Source organism: Petromyzon marinus, chromosome 25 (genome assembly GCF_048934315.1).
Source record: "Petromyzon marinus isolate PM22_M1 ecotype Great Lakes invasive population chromosome 25, UKy_Petmar_22M1.pri1.0, whole genome shotgun sequence".
In the NCBI taxonomy this organism is placed as follows: Eukaryota; Metazoa; Chordata; class Hyperoartia; order Petromyzontiformes; family Petromyzontidae; genus Petromyzon; species Petromyzon marinus.
The window spans coordinates 5,119,734-5,141,628 of record NC_133691.1 but is presented as its reverse complement, the minus strand read 5'-3'; the positions used below and the strand labels follow the sequence as shown (position 1 = coordinate 5,141,628).

The following is a 21,895-nucleotide window of genomic DNA, read 5'->3' as shown; positions in this document are numbered from 1 at the left end:
TTCATGATTGAATAACCACTGCCCGTTGACATCCAAAGTGCTTTTTCGCACGCCGCTTGAGAATCACCGGCGTTACTTTTAGGCTCTGTGGTTGAAACCCCCCACCGAACACATCTGTAAACGACGCATCAATATACGGATTAATACAAAAAAATGTAAGCTCACTATACGTGCATCAAAGAACCAAATATGTGAATGTAAGGAGGGTTTTTTAATTCATATATGTGGTATACGGTGAGTCCATGAGACCCGTGCTGCCACAAGTGGCCACGACTTGGATAGAGCACAACTAACTAAACAAAAAAAACGGCTCCTGAATGAAATCATGACCCGGAATTCACATAATTTCAATGGCTGCGGATTGTAAATCATTGCACCGTTACTCCTGCCGCTGCCACCACAGCGCTGCAGAACGCGCAAGCGGCGGGCGGATGGATGCCTTTGGGCGTCGCACAAGTGTTGCTTATGAATTCGCCATCCCTCCGCATTAATCCTGGCTTTTTCTTGAATGCCAGTGTCTGATGCAGCGGTCCCTTAGAGGAAACAGCCTTGGCCGCGCAGCGGGCTGCGCCATTCTCTTATTTGTAAATGGATGACGGCGCCCATTGAGAATAAAATGAGAGCTGCCGTCCCGGCCCCGATCCTCTCGCTGGCAACCGCCTTGTGTCCCGACTGCTTCCTCGTATTAAAAGCTTCGTCCACCGGAACCGTTTGATTGGTGGTGCGCCCTCCGGTCCCCCTTGTCCACGAACATTCGTGGAGATATTTGTTGGTAACAGTAAAAAAAAAAAACAACAACGGTACGTTGGTGTAATGAGCGTGCAGACCAACCAGCGGGTGCCACAGATGCCAGCGACTACAGCGGGGATGTAAACATAGATACATTCCAAGTGCAAGCCCTGCTTTGCTTTCATTTGTTTGCTTCTGCGGCAACGTGAGGGTTAACGCAGGCACGCATGGATTAAACGTGCAGTAAGCGCATGATTAGTTTAATTAGTTAAGAGGCCCTTCCGTGATTAGGCATTGGAGGTGAACTTTGGGGTCCGATAAACATGCCTCCACCCACTGTTTCTACCAAAACACTCCGGACCGTTGTTATTCATGCATAAAGCAGGCTATGCACAAGGGGTCACGCAAATTCCTCACAACTAGTGAAGGGCACCTGGCCGAATTATTTGCACTTTCAAGCAGGGGCGTGTGTTCTAGGTTCAAATTTATTTTGATCCTGCAGCATATGTGAGTGGGTGGATACGTGCGTACGAGTGTGTGAGCATGCTCGAGTATGTGAGCGACTGTCACGAGAAATAAATTGTACCAGGACTCTCACCTTTAAATATGCACCTATGCGGCGTCAGTGTTTCCAATAGTGAGCTCGCACACATATCTTTGTGGGCGTAGTGATTTTGCATCGGAATGTCTTTACAAAAAGCGAAATGCAATGCACTCTACTCAGCCGCGCGCGAGACATATGCAAGAAAGGCTGTTGATGGTTTGTGTTGGGTAAGAGCTGGTCGGTGAATACGTGCATAGAGTATGGAGAAATAAAATGACATGCAAGCTATACACAATTTTTTTTATGAACCACCAAATATATGTGGTGGCCATATTTTCTCCTGAATACGACGTTTACCCTGGAACCTGAGTTATAGTCAGCTATTTCAATTGCCGGCGGTGGCATCAGTAGCAGAGAGATGAAATCCAGTCCAAATGAAATTTGGGAGAGTCAAGGGGTAGGGTAACAATGCCAGTTTAGGAGTCGATCGATATTACGTTGGATGTCGACTGCCCTGCGTAGTCACATTGTGAGCAGCCAATAGCCCTGGGCAGAAATTTGAGGACCTAAACGCTTGAAAACATATTCTTGGTTCTTTCGGTAAAGTCACGTATAAGGAAAACAATAAAATAATAAAAATATAAAACGATACAATTCTCACGATGTTTCGACTGCAACACAAGCAATCATCATCAGGTGTGAAAACCACAGCAAGAAAATTAGAAAAAAGTGGCGTTTTCTTTTTTTAATGTAAGAACCACGGAGAATTCGTTTTGCATTAGAAGTTACAGCAGCAGAGGTCAGTGTAAATGCGATTGGTATTACCCCAGAGTCGCGGCATCTCTTCAGAAAGGTGAGAGACTCGATCAGCTGAGCCTTCTTATCCCGGAGTTTGTTGAAGGATCTCAAAGTTATGTGGAAACCCTCCCCGTAGAGGCGGTAAAATTTTGATTTAAAGCTTTCGTGACTGCAGGGATTCATATTCTTGGTTCTTTCGGTAAAGTCACGTAGAAGGGAAACAATAAACATGTTTTAGTGTAGTCTGCCAAAGTCCTTTGGAGGATTTCGGTGTCGGGTATTTCTCTTGGGGGCACTTGAACCTTTGCGTGAGCAAGAAAATAAGACTGGCCAAAACAAACAAATACAATCTAAGAGCATAGCTCTATTCATTCCTGCAATTTCTGACAGCCAATTAGATAAAACGATATATCATACGAAGTCGTTATGAACCGCTCACAAATTGGCTTAACAGATTTGGCCCCTGATTGGCCATTAGGATACCTGGCTGATCATTGATTTTAAGACACATTTTCCAAACAACTTCACTGGATGGATTGTTTACTATGGCTGCATGTTTCAATTCAGCCAGGTTATTGATCAGTTTATTTTTACACCTCAGCACAAATGCCCGGGACAAAATGAACCCATGGGGTTTCTTTTTTATTTTCAAGACACACAGCGATGGGGATTTACCAAATGAATCCATGTCACGTGTTACAGATGCAGAGCCTAATGATGCAAAGTCTCTCTGGAGTGCAAGGTAAATGAAATAAAAAACCCAGGCTCGGTTAATAGGATGATGGCTCGCCAAGCTCACGGACTCCTGTAAGGAATGACACATTCTATAACGATACAGCCTTAATGATATAACAGCTATAAATATTTCACCATGGAGTGTTCCATTTATTAAGGGGAGGGGGGGGTAAGGTAGAACTGTGGGATGAGTGTTCAGGGATAACTGCCCGCTTTGTATCACCATCTGGAGCCAGGCCTGTTTAAACGACATTACAATTCCTTCTTTCATTTCATTATTGAATGTCATTTACTCACTTTATCTCGTCGGGGAAACAGAATCAGGAGGGTGTAGGCTGCGTCTCGTATCTTTCCTGGCTCACTATAAAAGCCAGTTTCATTCACTTAAGGAAATAAACTAATAATGTTGACTCCAATTCTTTATATCGCTGCATTCCTTTTAGCTTGATGCCCAATTTCATCCTTTTTGCAAAGTTTAGCAAGTCATTTTGCCAAGTTTAGCAAGTCATTTTGCATTATACAACGTGATATTATCACCCGCGGCACCGATTTTGACTCTTCACTCTTCAAAATAGTGGAGTGTCCCGAGAAGTGAAGGGGGATGCTGCTGCTGCTGCTGCTGCAGTAAACGGTTTGCAGCGCTGGACCTGCAACTCAAAAGAGTGTCGCCGGTTCGATCTCCTGGCGTGGCAGTCGAAACGACGGTGCACTGTTTCTTAAATTCCTTCGCTTCTGCGTATGTACACAGAGTGGGTTCACCGAAGTTAGTCCATCGGCGTGCTGCGTGTGATGGGGGTAAAGTGTGGCTACTCCTCTGTCAAAACGTCTGGCTGAGACGTGGAAGGTTAGGCCATACACCCACCCTCTAGAGGAGCTCTCTCGTGCCCACTCTATTGGTGTCCCTTCCACCAGCAGTGGCGTGAGCGGGCAATTTGCAGGGCTCAAACTTTTACCACCTTTATTGAGAGCATGATTTTTTTTCTCTCGAACGGATCGCAGAGTAATGACGGCAGCAGTGATATTATAAGTACTGCATGTTGGCATGCGTGCCAAACCATTCCCCCACCCCCCAAAATTAAGTCAAGTTGAACCAGATGAAACCAATTGGTATTGTGTCCTTTTTCAATGATAAAGGACATTAATTTTCCTATTTCTTCAACCAATTCATGTTAATTTACAACAGAGCAAAACTCTAAAGCCTAATAAGTAGCACTCAAAGTGCCTTTTGCAATTATATAACTTTCGTTACAATAAAAAAGGAATTACATTTAACAAGCCGAAACTTTATTCTAGTTTTCCCCAATCACACTGTGAGCCTCGTATTTCCCACCGCGCGTTGCTGCTCTACAACTGCGTCCTTGAGCTGCCTGCGAACCCAAAATCATCTACCAGGACCGCAGAGAAGACATACCAGAGGGCTCACGAGAAGTTTGGGTGGTACGCTTGGACCGTCCGAGCAGGTGTTTACGCAACAGCCGAGATGTGGAAAAAGAACAGGCTTTACCCATTCCGGCAAGAATACAGGAGGTGTTAAGATGTTCAAACGATATTTCCTTTCGATAGCTTTTGCACGCTTTCTGATGCGCTTCCGCGGCCGTCTGGAATGCTCTTCTTTCCGATAATGGAAACCGCTGGAGCTATGCACTTTTAAATGTATACTGAAAACTAATTTCTTTTAAACTGTGTTTAGTTTTGATTTAAAGCTTTCGTGACTGCAGGGATTCATATTCTTGGTTCTTTCGGTAAAGTCACATAGAAGGGGAAACAATAAAATAATATAATAAAATAATATTTTATTGTTTCCCTTCTACGTGACTTTACCGAAAGAACCAAGAATGTGTTTAGTTTGTTGTCCTTCCACCGTACCTCCGATTCGCACGGTTGGCTACGTACGACGCGAAAGAAGTTCAACATGCATACAAACACCAAATTGACAACCATCACAAGGCATCGAGTCTGCATTAACCACAGATGCTTGTGGTAAAACATGCAAAAAAACACGCTTCGATCACGTACACATTCATACTGTTTAGTTTTTTCGGTAAAGTCACGTAGGTAAAATTCACATTCTCCAACTACCAGAGACAGTGAAGAATGCCAAAAGTCGAACAGGACAAAGACAATGCAAATATTCGACGCATTAATAGCTCGGGTCGAACAGTTATGATTACGGGAGCCCTTTATTGCAGGTATCAAGATTATGGAATAAGAATAGGCAACTTGATACTGGCAAAAGGGACCCCCATAGCCTTGGCGATGGAAGCAAATCCCTGTGACCTTTGAAATATGAATAAGAGTCAGCAAATGAGAGCAACAGCATGCTAATCTAATAGACCAATGAGCTGGAAAATGATTATACATGTGAGTACACAGAACGTGATAATGAAAAATTATTAGTAATTATAAAAGGCAAATGGCACGATGATAGCGGGTCGTACGGTGGTTGGCCATCGTGCTCGTTTCTTGGGCTAGGGTTCACTGGTTTCAATCCCAACCTCGGGCCCATATGATACATTTGTGTTGGAATGCATACTCTTTGGTTCTTTCGGTAAAGTCACGTGGATAAAAAATAATAATAGATCACGACGTTTCGATCGCAACAACAAGCAGTCGTCTTCAGGTGAGAGAGAGAAACGAGCTGCTGTGACGGGGCATCATATAGATCTGACAGGGGGAGAGCGGGGGGGAGGGGCTGCCGTAACGGGCCATTGGGTGGGGGTGAAATTCAAAGACGGAACGGGGTGAGAGAGAGAAGAATAAATAAAAAAGATCAGACTTAGCAAACTTAGAAATGTAATGCAACTCAGAGAGTCGGCCAACACAACAGTTAACACTGTACCTGGTTGATCAACGTCCTTCCAAAGATTGCTAAAATTTGCATCCATCTTTCTCCGTTGAAGTCAAGTCTGAGTTGTGTGGAAATCCTCCCCGTAGAGGCGGTTCAATCCTGATTCAAAGCTTTCGTGACTGCAGGAATTCGTACTCTTTGGTTCTTTCGGTAAACTCCCTCCCCCTGTCGGATCTATATAATGCCCTGTCACAGCGGCTTGTTTGTCTCTCTCACCTGAAGACGACTGCTTGTTATTGCGATCAAAACTTCGTGATCTATTATTTATTTTCCTATCTACGTGACTTCACCGAAAGAACCAGAGAGTATGCATTCCTCCTGCAGTCACGAAAGCTTCTTGGAATGCTTAAAATAGGTGGCGAGTGTGCGGATACAACCATTATAATAATTAATTATTCGGTACGTTTGGTATTTGCGCCCTTCTTAATGGCCGCATGGCTACTGTGGTTCCGCAGTGAGGGAGGGGAGGGGGGGGTGACGTTGCTATGCGTATTCCCAATTGAGCAATTTGCAGGTAACTTTTGAATTATTTGGCAAATTTGGACCAATTTGGACCCGGGCATGCAATTGGCCGCTCTTCACGGCCGCCGTCACGGGTTCTTCGACGCGCGTATTCTGCGGCTCAGTGCACGCGGGGCGTTAACCGGGGCGGCCCTGCTGCTGCCGGGGGGGGGGGGGGGGTCGAACCCTCGGAACCTCTGCGACCCCCTGCCGCTGGGACTATGGCGGCAATGGAGCGTCCGTTCTGCCAACACACGCGGGCTTCAACGTCCCCCAGTACGCACCGTGGCGAGGTGCTCGTGCCGATTCAATCTTCGGTTCTCTGTCCAAAGCTGTGTCCCTGGACCCAGGCTCCCTCAAATCCCATCTGATCCCACCGCCACCTCTCATGGCCACACTCCACATTAAGGGGCTCTTGAGAGTCATAAGCAAGGGTAGTTGAACCTGGTTCTCCCCCCTTGACTTCCTCAATGGTGTTTTTTTGGGTGAGATCAATCAAATTGATCTGGTAAGGTCAAGTTTAGCCAAATAGCTCCCACAACCCACACGGCGTAGGGTGGCCCTCATCCAGCAGTGGATAGGCACAGGCGCTGCACATGTACTAATAATTATCTATCAATTACATTTATTTATAACCGTAATAGAGCCTATTGAGATAAACATATCTCTTCCAAAGGTCACCTGCGGCAAAACTGCAGTGAAGAGGTAACTGACAATGTTATTATTATATACATCATAAGCAATAAAACATTTCGAGAAATTTAACAAAAACTGAATAGTGCAAAGAGAAGCATTGTCGGATGCCTATATATCGACTTAGAGACATTAACAGTAACTCATGTTTGATTTAAAGCTTTCGTGACTGCAGTAATTCATATTCTTAGCTCTTTCGGTAAAGTCACGTTGAAGGGAAACAATAAAATAATAAAATATATATAAAACAATAAAAATGTATTGTTTCCCTTCAACGTGACTTTACCAAAAGAGCTAAGCATATAGTAACTCATGTGTTAGTTTCCCTCGCTCCATGCAGGGTCGGTTTGTGTGATATTGCGACTAACCTATTTCTTTGCGAAATGCGTTCTTGAATTCACTCATATACGGGCTATGCGGTCGGACGTGGGGCCACATCGTGTGCCCTGTATGCCCGCGCTCGTCAGGCAGCTGTCTCGTGCAGTGCATTGTGGGATGGGTGACTGTGCGGCCCATGCCACCGGATTGCACTTTGCGTGCCATTTACTGGAACGCATCTAACCGCACAAAACGAGGGAAACCTGTATCGGGAACAAACGCAAATTGGAATCATCGTATTGACCCTTCGAAAGTGGGCGGGCGCGGACAGGACCCTTGATAGAAGGACGGCCGAAGTACGGAATATTTGATGCAATGTCAGCCGAATGTGAGAACGCACTGGAGAGGATGACCACCATCCAGATGGAGAAATGGGATCAACTCACGTGCAGGAGTGACACTGACTGTCGCATCACCGGACCATTAGGAATGGCGATGGTAGGGGGAGGCACTTTATCCAGCCGTGGATAGATCACGGCTAATAATTTTGACGAACGAAAATAAATAATGCTGAAAATTACTGGCACGCTTCTCCACTCGCCGTTGCCTCTTTCCACCCAGCGGGCCGATTGCGGTCGCAGGAAAAGGAGGTACCCCGGCATCGTCCAGCCCATCTGGCTACTAAGGAGGAACAGGGTTAGTGCCCTTGAGTTTATGGAGGCCCTCTGTAGTGTAGTAATTTCGCACAGGCCGAGACAATACGTTAACCAACAACGCAGCAGCTGCATTATTAATACAGTGATCACACCGCGAAAACAGCCAACGGTGATGACGTTTGTCCATGAGGCATGCGGTCGGGAATGCGTGTCATGTCAATGTGCCTTCGCTTTTGTCGTTCGATTGCTGAACGAGGCGGCTCAATGGGGAAACTTCTCCGTGGCATTATGAGAGTCGTTCCTGTGTCCCGATCGTTAACTCTACGTGAGTAGGGGGGGCAGGGGCAGGGAGCCCAATCGCTCTTCCTCCCCTTACGCCGTGGGCACCAGGCCTGGGGCTTGTCGTCTGTGGAATTATTGTACCCTTTCCTCTATCGCTCGTGCATTGTAATGGGCCCTTGTAAAAAAAAAAAGCCGTTCCTATGAGACACGCCCGTGAAAACTGCAGACGACTTGGGCGCGCTGCTCCAATTTGTGGTGTGCGTGCACCCTGCGTTAAAATGTTGGATGGGCGAGCGTTTAGCCATTGCCGTGAGCCAGCCAGTGAGCAAGCAAGCAAGCGAGTGCACCTGACTATGCCCGAGGCAAGAGACACTACGCAAAATACACACGTCTCCTTTCATTTCAGCGATTAAGTCCTGACTTATGAGTGGAGAATATTCATTTTTAATGAGCAAAGCTCTTCCCGAACTAATACTCTTTTATGTTTGGTAGTGATAAGTGTGTGTGTGTGCATTTGTAAATGGAGCGGTTGCATAATAGTAACGGCTCTGTACTTTGGTTTCTGCAAACCTGGGTTCAATTCCCATCTATGATCTACAAGTCCGGGGAGCGAATGTAATCTGTACCTGGCTTGAACATCCCTCGGTCAACTTAGCCACAAATGAATACCCGGGGCAATGTGTTCAATGTTGAGCACGGGAAAATTCGATAGAGCAAAGTGCAGCGTTGACCACACCAGCAACCAAATCCCTTGCGTGAGCACGCCGGACTTGACGCGTGTTCACGAGCAGCACTTTGCCTCAACGGGCCTAAACTGCTCAAGTGAGATTTGGAGCTGTTTTTTTTTTCTTTCTCCAAGGTGGTGTTGCAGCCAAAAAAAACAAAAACCAGAAAACCCACAGCCCCCTTTGGTCTTGCGTCTGCTCTGCATGAATTATGGTCGGGAAATAAATAAACCAACCCCATCCTCTCCCCCCCTGGGTGGCGGATGCAGCGGTTGCCGCCGAGATAAGCTGCGGCAATGCATTTACACCCTTTCAGGTGCCGTTGCCTGCGAGCTCTGCCGGGGAGCCCCATGGGCAGGGTAGGTGGGCAGACTCAGAAGCAAGACTCACTGACACCAAACTATACATTACTTAACTTTTTTTTTTTATCAGGTAAGGCCACACTGAGCTATATAGCTCTTTTTTCAGAAGCGACCTGGCCACAAACGATAACGCAACGCAGTGGCTTATCGCGTGGAAATTTACAGCAGGCCAAAATACTCCGAAAGCACGTTGAGATTCTAAATGTGGAGGGAAAAACCGGAGGGCCCGGAAAAGAAATCCACAAGACCGCGGGTAGAGAGAACACGCAAACTCCAAATATACAGGTATCGTCAGGTCGCAATCGCACCCACGACCACCTCTATACCAGGCGAGGTAGTTAACATCTCACCACCACGGCACCACACCAATTGCATGTGGCAAAACTACAGGCAGCTGTGCAGGCGTAACACAGCTAACAAGACTGAGAAATGTACGGCACCTATGGAGGCATGGAGGGCAGGCAAGACGTGTGGGGGGTAACACGGAAATCCCTCCATCTCCGCGCAATTTACACAATCCGCTTGGCTTCAATCAATTCCGCCCACCCCCCCCCCCTCACAATGTGCCCCCCCCAGTGACGCTGGCCCCGCACGCAGGCATTCACAACTTCGCCTATTCCAAGCCGCATTGCCCCATGCAGCTTTGAGCTCATTTCTTTCATTCATTCGCCACCGTTAATTCGTATTATATTTGTTGGTGCTTGTGTGCGCGCGGGTTGGCTTTGATGAGATCCGCCTCTGGGGCACCTGCAAGGCTGGTCCCGAGTTTGTATACCGCACTCAAACGATTAGAATACCAAGACCGCAACCAGATTTCCTGTTTGGACATTTTCACCATTGACAGCACGATCGTGTTGCGATTGCACTTGTGGACAAATTTCAGCCTTGACTTGGCACAAAACTTCCAGGCATTCATCTAGAAGTAATACTTTTGGAAGCTTTTATTTTTGTTATTCAGATCCATGCTCTTAGACTGGCTGCTTAGTTGGAGATGACTTGCTGTTATTGGAATATGCAAAACAAAGCACGCCGCTATTATACTAGAATCTCAAGCAAAAGTCATAAAGCAGCAGCAGCACACGAGACATATTGGCATATGTTAATGGTCCACCTGCTTGATTCAGAAGCCTTTGGCATTTTAAAGGCGTCCTTTGCTCAGGGGAAGCTATGGTTCATCTTATTGGCATATGGCAGCCAAAGTGATCCTTTCATGAGCAGACTGTAAACCAGGGAAGGGCACCCCATTGTGTTTTCAGTTTATGAATACGGTGTCACTGTGACTATAAAAAAAGGCCGCTTTGTTTTCAAGAGATGAATTGCAATTGCACAGCCTGCTGTGTACGTGACTGTGGCCACAATGGAGAGGTGCGCTGTACGCCAGCCGTGGCCGTAATGGTGCACCGTGCTGCTTTTGTTAGCCGCGGCTGTAGCGGCAGGTACAACGCGTACATAACTGTCGCCGCAATGCACAACGCACGACTTTCGCAGAACTGTGCAGCAGCGGCGCACAACGCACGGCCAACATCTCAAACGCGCCTCCGATGGACAACGGCGCTGCATCCATCAGCTGCGGCTGCACCGCACAACGCGCCGTGTACCTGACCGTGGCTGCTTCGGGCGACGCGGTGCGCGTGCGTGCGAGGGGGCCGTGCTCCACTCACCAGAGGCATTTTTCTGATAGCCGTTGGCGTCCACGGATGTGTACTGCACGTAGGGACCCGGTTGATTCACGCCGAACGGCTGGCGACAGGGGCAGGAGACGGGGACGCGCAGCGTAGGGGGTGTTGGGGGGACGGCAAGGGGAGGGGCAAGAGAATGGGGGTTAGAGAGGTCTCATCTCATTGGCACCTTCGGGCTCATTGCAGCCGCGCCGCAGCCAAGGTCACCGATGTCAGCTTTCCCGAGCAGGCAAAGCACATGAATAAGGATGCATATGTATGCACATGCGCGCGCACACGCACGGACGCACGGACGCACGTACTTTACGGGATTTGCATTATAATACAAACACCTCAAGGGGTAGGCTTCCAGGACTTAATGCTTTACCGACGTAATGTTTTGGGGTATTTTTAAGCGCCATTTTTACCCACTGAACAAGTTGTTGAACATAAGCGTCAATGACGGTGGTGACTTTCAAATACCAAGTATTGAGTACAGCTACCATATGAGACCAGTAATCCCAGAGTCCTTTGTAAATCCGCTTCTGGATTAAGGCCTCGCCATGCTCTGTCTGTCACGGGGGATGTTTGACCATACTTCACCACGATGGTGAAAGTGGACAGTGGTGGAGGCTGGGGGAGTGGGGGGGAGGGTGCCAGCAGCAGTTTAATAATTACTCGCCACTGATGTAAGCTGTGGCCGAGTATCTGATTGACATCTCTTATTCGTAGAGCGGTTTCTGATTCACAGTACACTGCACCACCACTCCAGCGCACACACACACACACACACGGTAAAATACGTACGTAATGGCTAACAGGCAACACTGTGATGGGGGGCGCATAAAAGTGTGCGGAGGGTCCACGCACACCTTCACGTGTGAAGGCTGCCACCTGTCTGCCCAGGTGGCAGCCGCGGCTTGTGGTGAAGCTAGCCGCGGGTGACATCACCGCGGGTGGAAGCGATCGCTGCGAGGGGCTAATGCCGCACAGGTGGTGCACTCCGTGCGGCCATTAATCCCCACTGGGGGTGGGCCCACCTCACTATTTCCGCCACTGTAAAAGCCAACACTCAGGTCCTTCATTCCCCGAAACAGCAACCTCGAAATTAAGGACGAAGGGAAAAAAATCCACGGTTTGAATTCTTATGACCGTCCGTTTGTTGCCCATTTACCGAGCCATTATTTTTCCAATCGGCCGATTACCTCACGAGGGTGAAATTTGTTCGAATTTGTTGGAAGAACCCGTTGTTAGAACCATTCACAGTCACCCGACACGGCCAAAACTCAATTCAGCAGTTGGAAAACAGCGTTTCACAATATACGTCGGTGTCAAGCGTCATCAGGACAAGATCCAGGAAGTCAGAAATAAAAGACCAGGAAGTCTGAATAACCAGTCAGATTTAAGCGAGATTTTAACCATTACAAATCATTTAATTCAAATTTAACTACGTGGCCCAACACAAATTCATCGATCAATTATATTGGCTGCAAAATCCTAAGGTATTTAACATCACTGGTAATGAGCAAATAACCAATATCGCTGAACGGAATCCAGCTGGATGGTGCAGCGGTAGAGTGCATGACTCGTAATCAAATCCCAGTCGGAGGGTGACTTATCCCATCATCCCCCCGGGGCCCATAAAATGAGTACCACTTCGTGGGCAAGCCGTAAATTGGCTGTGCTCTGGAGAGCCTCGACCCAACCAGAGAAATGTGGAATTTCGAACACTGGGCACGCAATCAGGTGATGAATGCCACCCCACGATTGGCTGAAGCGGAAAGGACTCTGAACCGCGACTTCTCTGCCTTGCCTTTGGTCTTTCCTTCCATGTTCAAAAGCCTTGCCACATTCACGCAACGCGTTATTTCTTCTAATCCTCACCTGGTGTGCAATTGGCGGCAACAGGTGCGCCTCCTGTCTCAAGCCATTCAAACCCAAGGCAACAAAAGAGCTGGGCCCAGAAAAGCAGAATGAGCGGCGGCACGGGGCTCGCTCGAGAGCCACCGCCGATCGGCGCGGCACCGCGCAAGATCGCCGCCACTTATCGAGCGGCCAGTGGCAGCGAGGCGATCCGATTACGCGCGCGGGCTCACATGGCGGTGGCGTGCGCGCGCTCACGCCGACGCAAGACGGCGGTGTGCCACCCCCCCCCCCCCCCCCCCCCCCCCACTCGCTCCCAGGTTTTAGCTCGCGGCTCCCGGCCGGCGTTCTTATGCGAGTGAGCGAGAGAGCCGATCCATTATTTAGGGATTACACGTATCCCACTATAACACACACACACGTGTTTGTGTGTGTGTGTGTGTGCGCGCGTTTGCATGGAGGAAGAGCGGTAGTGCAGTGGTGTAGCGGTTAGCGAGGTGCTGTGCTACGAACCTGGCGACCCGAGTTCGATTCCTGCTCACGGCCAACACCACTGGCATTATCTGAACCGGTCCTGGGAATCCCCTAGGTCGACTCAGCCTTAAATGAGTACCTGGTGCGGCGTGGAAACATCGCTACTCGGGAAACAAATGCGGCCGTGCATCGTGGTGGACACCCACCCCCTTGTGTACTGTGCTGGCCTTCATAGGTGCTCCCTAACAGCACTTGCCCCAAAAGTATGTTACAGCTATACGGGGATCTTTGTTTTAGTTTGTAGGAAGAGCGCTTTTCTCAGCTCGCCTTTTAAATTTGTTTGCAATATATACGGCTCTCCTATCCCGTGATTGTTCACGGCAGGGACCTTTTGTTCTTTCCTTATTTCCCTCTCCAAAGCCAGGGGGCTTTAAGAATTCTGTTCTCGGAGCGGAGCGCAATCGTGCTCCACTGCACCCATCATGCAGTGCTCTCGAAACCCCATTGCATGAGCGACCACACAACCAGCAGGCACAAAAAGCGCCACCACACTCACCTGGGTGTGCGTTGGGCAGGAAGAAAAGCACAGCCCGCTGAGCACTGGAAAGGAAAATGAAAAGATGATGATTAGGGCATTAAAAAGTCAAATGTAGTGAAAGTGGCTTTACACATGGCATTGCTAATAGCAGCAGCAATTAGATTTTTTTTTAATTCCGAGCCTTCACCAAAATGACATCTCATAGAGATAATACCCTACGTTTTTCAAGCAAGACTTGCGAGAGCGTTTAAGTTTGTACGCACGTTGAACTGCTTCCATGCCGTATGTAGCCACTCGTGCTATCCGTGCGGGGGAAGGACAATAAACTAAACACTAAAAGCAGTTCTCAATAAAATAGCTTTCAATCTACATTTAAAAGTTGCATAGCTTCGGCGGCTTCCTAATGTCGGAAGGAAGAGCGTTCCAGACGGCCGCAGAAGCGCATCTGAAAGCGCGCGACGCGGTGACAAGTCTTTTGTTCGATGGTTAGCCAAAAGCCGCCGTGAGCCAATGCAGCTTGGCGAGCATCACGAACAGAGAAATTCACAGACGGCGGAGCGGCGGCAAAAGCAAGCGAACAAATGGACGCGCCCTTTGCGTCCCTTGACCTAACGATGCCCTACTGTTCTGGGATAAGCTGACCACGTTCAGGCGACAGTGCGAAGCATTGCGTAACACCCGCTCCTCCCCTTCTACAGATCCAAAAGCTCGCCTTTCTACGATACAAATCTAACCTGACCGTGTGCCTTGGCACACGGTCAGGTTAGCTGGAACCTTCTCAAAAGCACAGCGTAAAATAACACAATAATCTACTCCGCATGCAACGCCAGGGGGTCTGTTAAGCACACAGAGTTTGTCAGTCTGAGCCTGGCGATTGGTAATACCAATAAATCAACAATTTTACATTGGTTATTGGCGTCCGAGTTATTTTTAGTTCCGCAGGAATATGCAATGACAGTTGTACACTCTAGAAAGCTTTGCCCTGTGGTCAATCCACTGCTGGATGAGGGTCTCCCCATGCCTGTGCGCAGGTCACGGGGAGGGTGGTTTGACCTTGACCATGCTTGACCACGCTGGTCAGTCGTGCGGCTTGGTGAAGGTGTGAAAGCGTGAATGTGAAAGCAAAGAAGGAGAGCACAACAAAGGATGTTTCTGGACTGCCGACGACGACTGCTCACCCCCACCCCTTCAACACCGTTCATCAGGAACCCAAAGAGGTATAATATATATAAGCATATACGATAAAAAAAATCATAGCTCTATAATAGACCGGCGCTATCCAGACGAACCCGCTCGGGTGTGACAGTAATGACACTCCCCGAGTGACCAATCTTGGATCAAGATTACTTTAAGGTGACACCACAGGCCACCAAAAATTTATGACACGTATAATCACGTTCTAAGAAAGGTTGGACCGGGTCTTAAATGAAACAAGGCCTTCAGGAGTTTGTCACGAAGAGCTTTGGTGAAGGATCACGATGACCATCACCACCACCACCACCACCGCCGTCGACCATGACGAATTGTCCGCTGGGTGAAAGCCTCTCCCAAGTCACCACCGGTCCCTCGTGGTCCCGTGATGTCACAAGCCCACCTCGTTGCCATCATCCTTTCTTGAGGTCTACCCACACAAGCCCGCTTGATTTTGCTCAACAGCCCACATGATGTCCCCCGATTTCGCTTTTGCATTTTAATCCGCGTGTTCCTCTTTTGCGTCTCTCAATTTAATTGCCAGCATGCACCTCTCCACGCATCTTTGCTTACTGGTCAGTGTTTATTCCATGGCTTTGTCAAGAGTCCAAGTTGCTACAATGCAAGTAGATACATTTATAAATGCGCAACTCTTATAATCGAGGCTGCAATGATTGAAAACAATAATCTGTCAATATATTTTAGTGAATGAATGATGAACAGATAGGAGGTGGTTTATCTCTCCAGGACAAAAAAATAATATATATATTTTTAAAATCCTTTGGTCTAAAGCCATTCTGGACATATACTTTACAGCAGTAGCAACATTCACCTCAATAGGACAATGCTAAACTAGCTCTGACCTTCCAGGTCTCCTCGGCAGTCAGGACTCTAAGGGCCTTTGTTTAGAGCCTTTGTTTTTCATTAAACAAAAGCTATTCAGTAGCCCAATGCTCATGGAAAAAGCACTACATTTTAGCTATTGGGCTCGTCACCACAGAACGTGAACACTGTAAAATATCAGCACAAAACAACCCTGGTTTTGTACAAATATTTCCCCTGCTGTGTAGGGGAGATAATTGCGGTTGTGCCGTACAGCCTCTGAGGAATGTCAGCTTCACACGGTACAACATAAAAATGCGTCGGAGAGCTAATTATTCCTCTCGTGACCTCTAAGTGCCTTCCAGGTGCAGCACAAGGTGATGTTCAGGTGGCGGTGAGAGAGGAGCGTGGGTGACATCGAGGCGGGCAGGCACGTGAATCAGCAGTCCTGCGGCGACCCGAGTGCACGTTGGCCGACTGCGGCGGCGAGAGAAGCGACGCAGGGATAACACGTCGGAAATATTCCACTCTGCCTCGTCTCTTATCGATTCTTGCGAATGTTGAAAATGGTTTTAAAAAAGCTAAAAACTGAAAAGCGACAAAAAAAATTCTGAAAGGAAAAAAAATCCTTTGTGCCATTTTTATTCAGTCTTGATGTTGGCCTTTTGATAGGAATCATTTTTTTGACAGAGGCATTTTCTTTCTGCAGCAAAGCAGCATAATTCATAATCTCGGAGCATTTTCGCTTACTTTGTAAAACAAGGCAAGCCAACAAGTGTCTGCGGATCAAAGTGTTATCCTACACTTGAGCTAATTTAATCGTGACAGATTTAATTTGCACACACACACACACGTGTGTGTACATTCACAAGCATGCACAAGCAACGGTGCATTTGAACAGCTAGCATTATTATCCTCAACGAATTATTTTTTTACACGATTTTATTTTTAAAAAACTTCTGAATTTTTTTGGAATTAAAAGATCGCTCTGACAATCAAATTCACGAATTCACCATAATCCTGCAACAAAATACGTGCCTCAGTATTCGAGATGGTTGTAAAGTTAAAAAAATCAGTCTTGTTCAATGTAATGTCCCCATTAAACACGTGTCCAAACTCACTCACAACTCAGCCCGTGCCTTACTCCTTACTCAAACCGCAACACACACACAGAGAGACCAAAAAACCCTGAAAATGTCACTCGAAAAAAATAACCATCTAACAAGATGGCCAGATATAAAATTCACAATACGGTTTTTTGAATCAGATCTTTCCAATGAAAGCCATACAAAGAGTGATCAAACCATTAAAGCCTTTTAATTTCATATTCTCTCTGTTCCTCTCCCGCTAGAGTCTAAGTAATTAAAAACGTACGCAACTCCTTGGCACTAGGTTTGATAAATTATTCATTGGCCATGCTCAGCGCCTCCTTAATAGTTGCACTCATTCTTGTAATGTTGTTTGGAGAATAGAGAGCATTGTTTAAATGTTGTTCTATATATATTAAAAAAAACGCGGAAACTTCTGATGCAAGATCACAAGGAGCGCGGGGGTGGATTTAAGGTGAGGGCAGAGGAAAATGGGCGGGGAAGACTGGGAGCAGTCACTCAGAGGTGCGAAAAGAGTGCCGGAATATTCTCATTTGATCGGACAGCCGAACTCAGAGCTGCAGGCCACCTTAGACACTGGAAAATTCAGGGAAGTGGAGAAGCATAAACGGGGCGTTCCATAAAGGCGCAAAGGTTAAAAGGTGGAGCACTGCAATAGCCCGATCACGCCACTGCTAGTAGAACGGCCTTCACGAGACGGAGTTCCAGAGAGGCGCTCTCGAGATGTGCGAGTAACCACACTTCACCCCACCACACGCGACCCGGCGACACCGCTGGGTAGACAGAGGTGGGGTGATTTAAGAAATTTCCTCCTTGATTTCAAATTCGGCGCCGGGAGATCGAACCGGTGAAACTCTTGATTGCAAGTCCAGGGTGCGAACTGTTACACCATGGCCATTTTCCAACAAAGGTATCATCATCATGGGACCTCCTTTGCCAGTACCAAAATATGAGAATAGGTTTTCCCCTTTTTTCTGGCAACAAAACAGGTGTTAAGATGTTAAAACACCAAACTGAAACCTTTAACAAGGAATCATGTCTGCATTAACCACAATACTTGTGGTCAGAATGCAAACAAAAAAAACATACTCTGATAATATATGCATTGTCTTTGAAACTGATTGGTCCACACCAGAGACAGCTTTCTTTTGAGCCTCGTGTCAAAAGGTTTCAGTTTGCTGTTTCAACATCTTAACACCTGTTTTGTTGCCAGAAAAAAAGGGGAAAACCTATTCGCAAAGGTATCATCAGTTATTAAATATATATGCGTGATTAAACAGCAGTTTGAGCTATGTCAGTAAGACCACGTCCACATGACGCACATTATTTTGAGATTTGAGAGTCCCAGGTGTCTTGCCAACATCGTGGCTGTGCTCGTTGTAAATGCTTCTGTTTAAACTGGGCAGGGCTGTCGTTGAAGAATAGTCATGAGACTCAGGGATGCTGTCTTGGGTCAACAGGGATAACAGTAGTGATATTACTAACACTGTGCTGTTGAAGGTTCCCCAAAATTCCCAGTAACAAAAATAAAATGCATGCATATGAGGAATATGTTGCCAACATTTTAACCGTGCAGTTCAATCTGATGGCGAATTAGAACTCGTTACTTAACAGGTCAGAAACATGGACGATGACGCCGAGGATGGAGTGAAGTTCAAAAGTGAGCAAAGCAGAATGGACAGATTCAGGCTTGAATTTACATTGAGAGACAGAAAAGAATAAGACTTAAGTATGACTGTTTGGGTAAATAGGCTTTGGCAGGATTATGTTAAGTTTTCCATTTGTGAACATGATTTTTTTTTTTACGCTGCAGATGACAAGACTTTCATTATAATCTCGTTGAATAGCAAAGGTAATTACATGAAGTGATGCTGTAAACATGCCAATAATTTGAAGCTCATCAAGAAATGAGTCCTGAATAAAATATCCATGTGAAGATTGACCTTTGGACAACTCTTCTTGTTGGAATAAGAATTTGACATTTTGCATTGTGGCATATTCTGCGAGTTTTCCTTAACAGTAATTTAATCCTTTTGTAACCTCCACATGAAGGTTGCAATTTGCAAATGTCACTTCATTTGGTCCCGTGGTGTTAATAATGATGCTATAACAATGTTGTTGAATAGCAATGGACAATTACTACATTGCGGTTGTAACTTGGGAGCCCATCGTGAAACGAGGATACTGCACATCAAGTCAACTGCCACAAAAGTTATCCCAAGGGTGCTGAAATGCCACATTTCTGCCATTTATTCTCGACACTTTATGGACAAGGACACTTTTTACTTTGGTCTTTTGACAAAAAGGTTACCCGGTGCGTAAAATACCAAACAGCCGACCTAACGAAAAACACGGCGGTACAACGGAAGGAGTGACGAACGTAAATGCGCAGCGCTGCCATTTGCTTGCCCATGCCACTGGTGGCCAAAAAAGGGCCTCCACTAGGAAGGGCATCTAGGGAGCCTCTCTGGACGGTATTTGGCCCACTCTTGTATACTGTAATGGTGAAGTCACCCTGGAAGAGGTGGCAGTAATCACACTTTACTCCACGGCACGTCACCTGCCGATCACCTGACCGCGGTGTAACCCATTTGTACTGCTGGGTGTACAGAGGTGAAGGATGAGGGTTTAGTAAAACTGACCCAGTGACCTCTGGAGTGCAAGTCCATTGTGCTAACCATTTCACAATGGCGGCATCATTCTGTTATATACCCGATTAAACGTATTAGCAAAGGAAGAGGGGTCTCATCCAACGATAACAATAATTGCCAACAGCGGCAATGGATTTACGGCATGAGTGTTTATAACGCTCTGCTCCGTTTGAGTATAATTGATTTCTTTACATCAAAAGTCACACAAGGTATTCAGGTTTTGCGGTCAATATTCTTGGTATAATCTGATTACGACCCCCACAGTGGGGCATAATTATCGCGTTATTTTTGTTAAACCCATAGTTTATCATTCTCACCGATTTAAGTGCCACCACATATTGAAATGTACATTTTAACACGCAGTAGGCTTTTGCGACCAATATTATCCATGACAGAGGTTTTTTTCTTGTGTTAGATCGCGTAAATATAAATGTGCCGTTAAACCCGCCAACATCCAACACAGTCAATTAGTAAGGTTTGTCACGTGAACATGCTATGCTCCACATCTTCCTCGAATGTAAAATAAATAACACATTTTCACGATGCAGTATGAAGCTTGGAAAAAATATAATTTCACGTTTCACAGAAACTATTAAAATTTTTTTGTAGAGGTTGCATAATATAGCATGGTATTATTTGTCGCATGTGCTAGTAAATGTGACGGTACGGTTGCCGATGGACTTCTGACTGACACAAGAACATTCCAGGGGCAATGATTTTATTTCTAAATTCCTCACTCAATATTCGATATTTTGCTTCGCTTTTTTTTAATTGGCTATCGATGCATTCCGAGGACATCACCGTTCACCAAAACACCAGTAGATTTATTTCACCCAGTAAGAATCACGTATGGTTCAACTTGTATGATAAATGTAGATACAGCCATACAGTTTATGACCAAACCACTCAAAATGAGCCCAATCTTATCAGATCTCGGAGACCTTGCAGGGACGTTACGTTCGAGACAGCAAGGCCTACAGAGGAAAGTTGCGACAAAATCGATTGTCGTGCTGTACTTCTGCACGCTCACAGTTTATGTTCACCAACACAGCGATTTGTATGCATGTTGAACTTCTTACGCACCATACGTAGCCAACCTCCCTAATGGCAGGTGAGGGGGGAAAGACAATACAAACTAAACACAAAAAGCAGTTCTAAAGAAATAAGTTTCCAATCTATATTCAAAAGTGCATAGCTCCAGTGGCGTTCCAGACGGCCGCAGAAGCGCATCTATCTGAAAGCGCGCAATGCGGTGACCACCGTCTTTGTTCAATGGTGAGCCAAAAGGTCGCTGCGAGGATGACCGGAGTTCACGTGACGGTTTGTGCACCTTGTGTGTAATGAGTGCGACCTTACAATGTATTCGGTTCAACAACCAGAAGTCAATGCAGCACAAGTGAGCACTGGACGGACATGGTCCGACGTGGTTGGTTCTACGCTTATATAACCCACACGTCCTGCACGGCGCGGGGAGGCCCCTCATCCAGCAGTGGAATGACGCGGGCCTCTACGTGTGCATTACCATATACGTGTACTCGAAGGGATGTAACTTGGGAATGCAGATAGGGGTATACAAACGAAGCGAACCGGCTAGGCAGCCGACTAAATTGGGTTCTACAATTTATTACGGGCTTCAACTGCACAGAGATATGTGCGCAATGAACGCAAGCGCGCATACACAAGGGCACGCGCGCACACGCACGCATTGCGCGAATACGCGAGTGCAGCCACATGCTCACTTATTAGCGCACATGCACGGCATGCAGAATTATGCGTGACGTTTGTAAAAAAGTAAGATTCTCAGCACTGTATTTAGTTGCTAATCTTGCACCTGGAATCTACAGTGAGGGAAAAAAGTACGTTTGCCCACTGACAAAGAAATGATCAGTCTATAATTTTTAATGGTAGGTTTATTTGAACAGCGAGAGACAGAAGAACAAGAAAATCCAGAAAAACGCATGTCAAAAATGTTATAAATTGATTTGCATTTTAATGAGGGAAATAAGTATTTGACCCCCTCTCAATCAGAAAGATTTCTGGCTCCCAGGTGTCTTTTATACAGGTAACGAGCTGAGATTAGGGGCACACTTAAAGGGAGTGCTCCTAATCTCAGCTTGTTACCTGTATAAAAGACACCTGTCCACAGAAGCAATCAATCAATCAGATTCCAAACTCTCCACCATGGCCAAGACCAAAGAGCTCTCCAAGGATGTCAGGGACAAGATTGTAGACCTACACAAGGCTGGAATGGGCTACAAGACCATTGCCAAGCAGCTTGGTGAGAAGGTGGCAACATACTCTTTGGTTTTTTCGGTAAAGTCACGTAGGTAAAATAAAATAAAACAACTAAATTAAATCAAATCACGACGTTTCGGAGGCAAGACAAGCTTCCGTCTTC

General features: G+C 46.5%; 1 protein-coding gene across 1 annotated transcript in view; it reads right to left on the bottom strand.

Moving 5' to 3' along the window:
- Window positions 1–21,895, bottom strand: part of ITFG1 (integrin alpha FG-GAP repeat containing 1) — a 188,230-nt gene that overhangs the window by 44,570 nt on the left and 121,765 nt on the right. The window contains exons 13-14 of the mRNA XM_032960639.2: window positions 13,743–13,786; window positions 10,853–10,931 (exon numbers count right to left, since the gene is read on the bottom strand). Coding sequence (XP_032816530.1) covers window positions 10,853–10,931; window positions 13,743–13,786 — 123 coding nt within the window. The remainder of the gene's footprint in view (window positions 1–10,852; window positions 10,932–13,742; window positions 13,787–21,895) is intronic.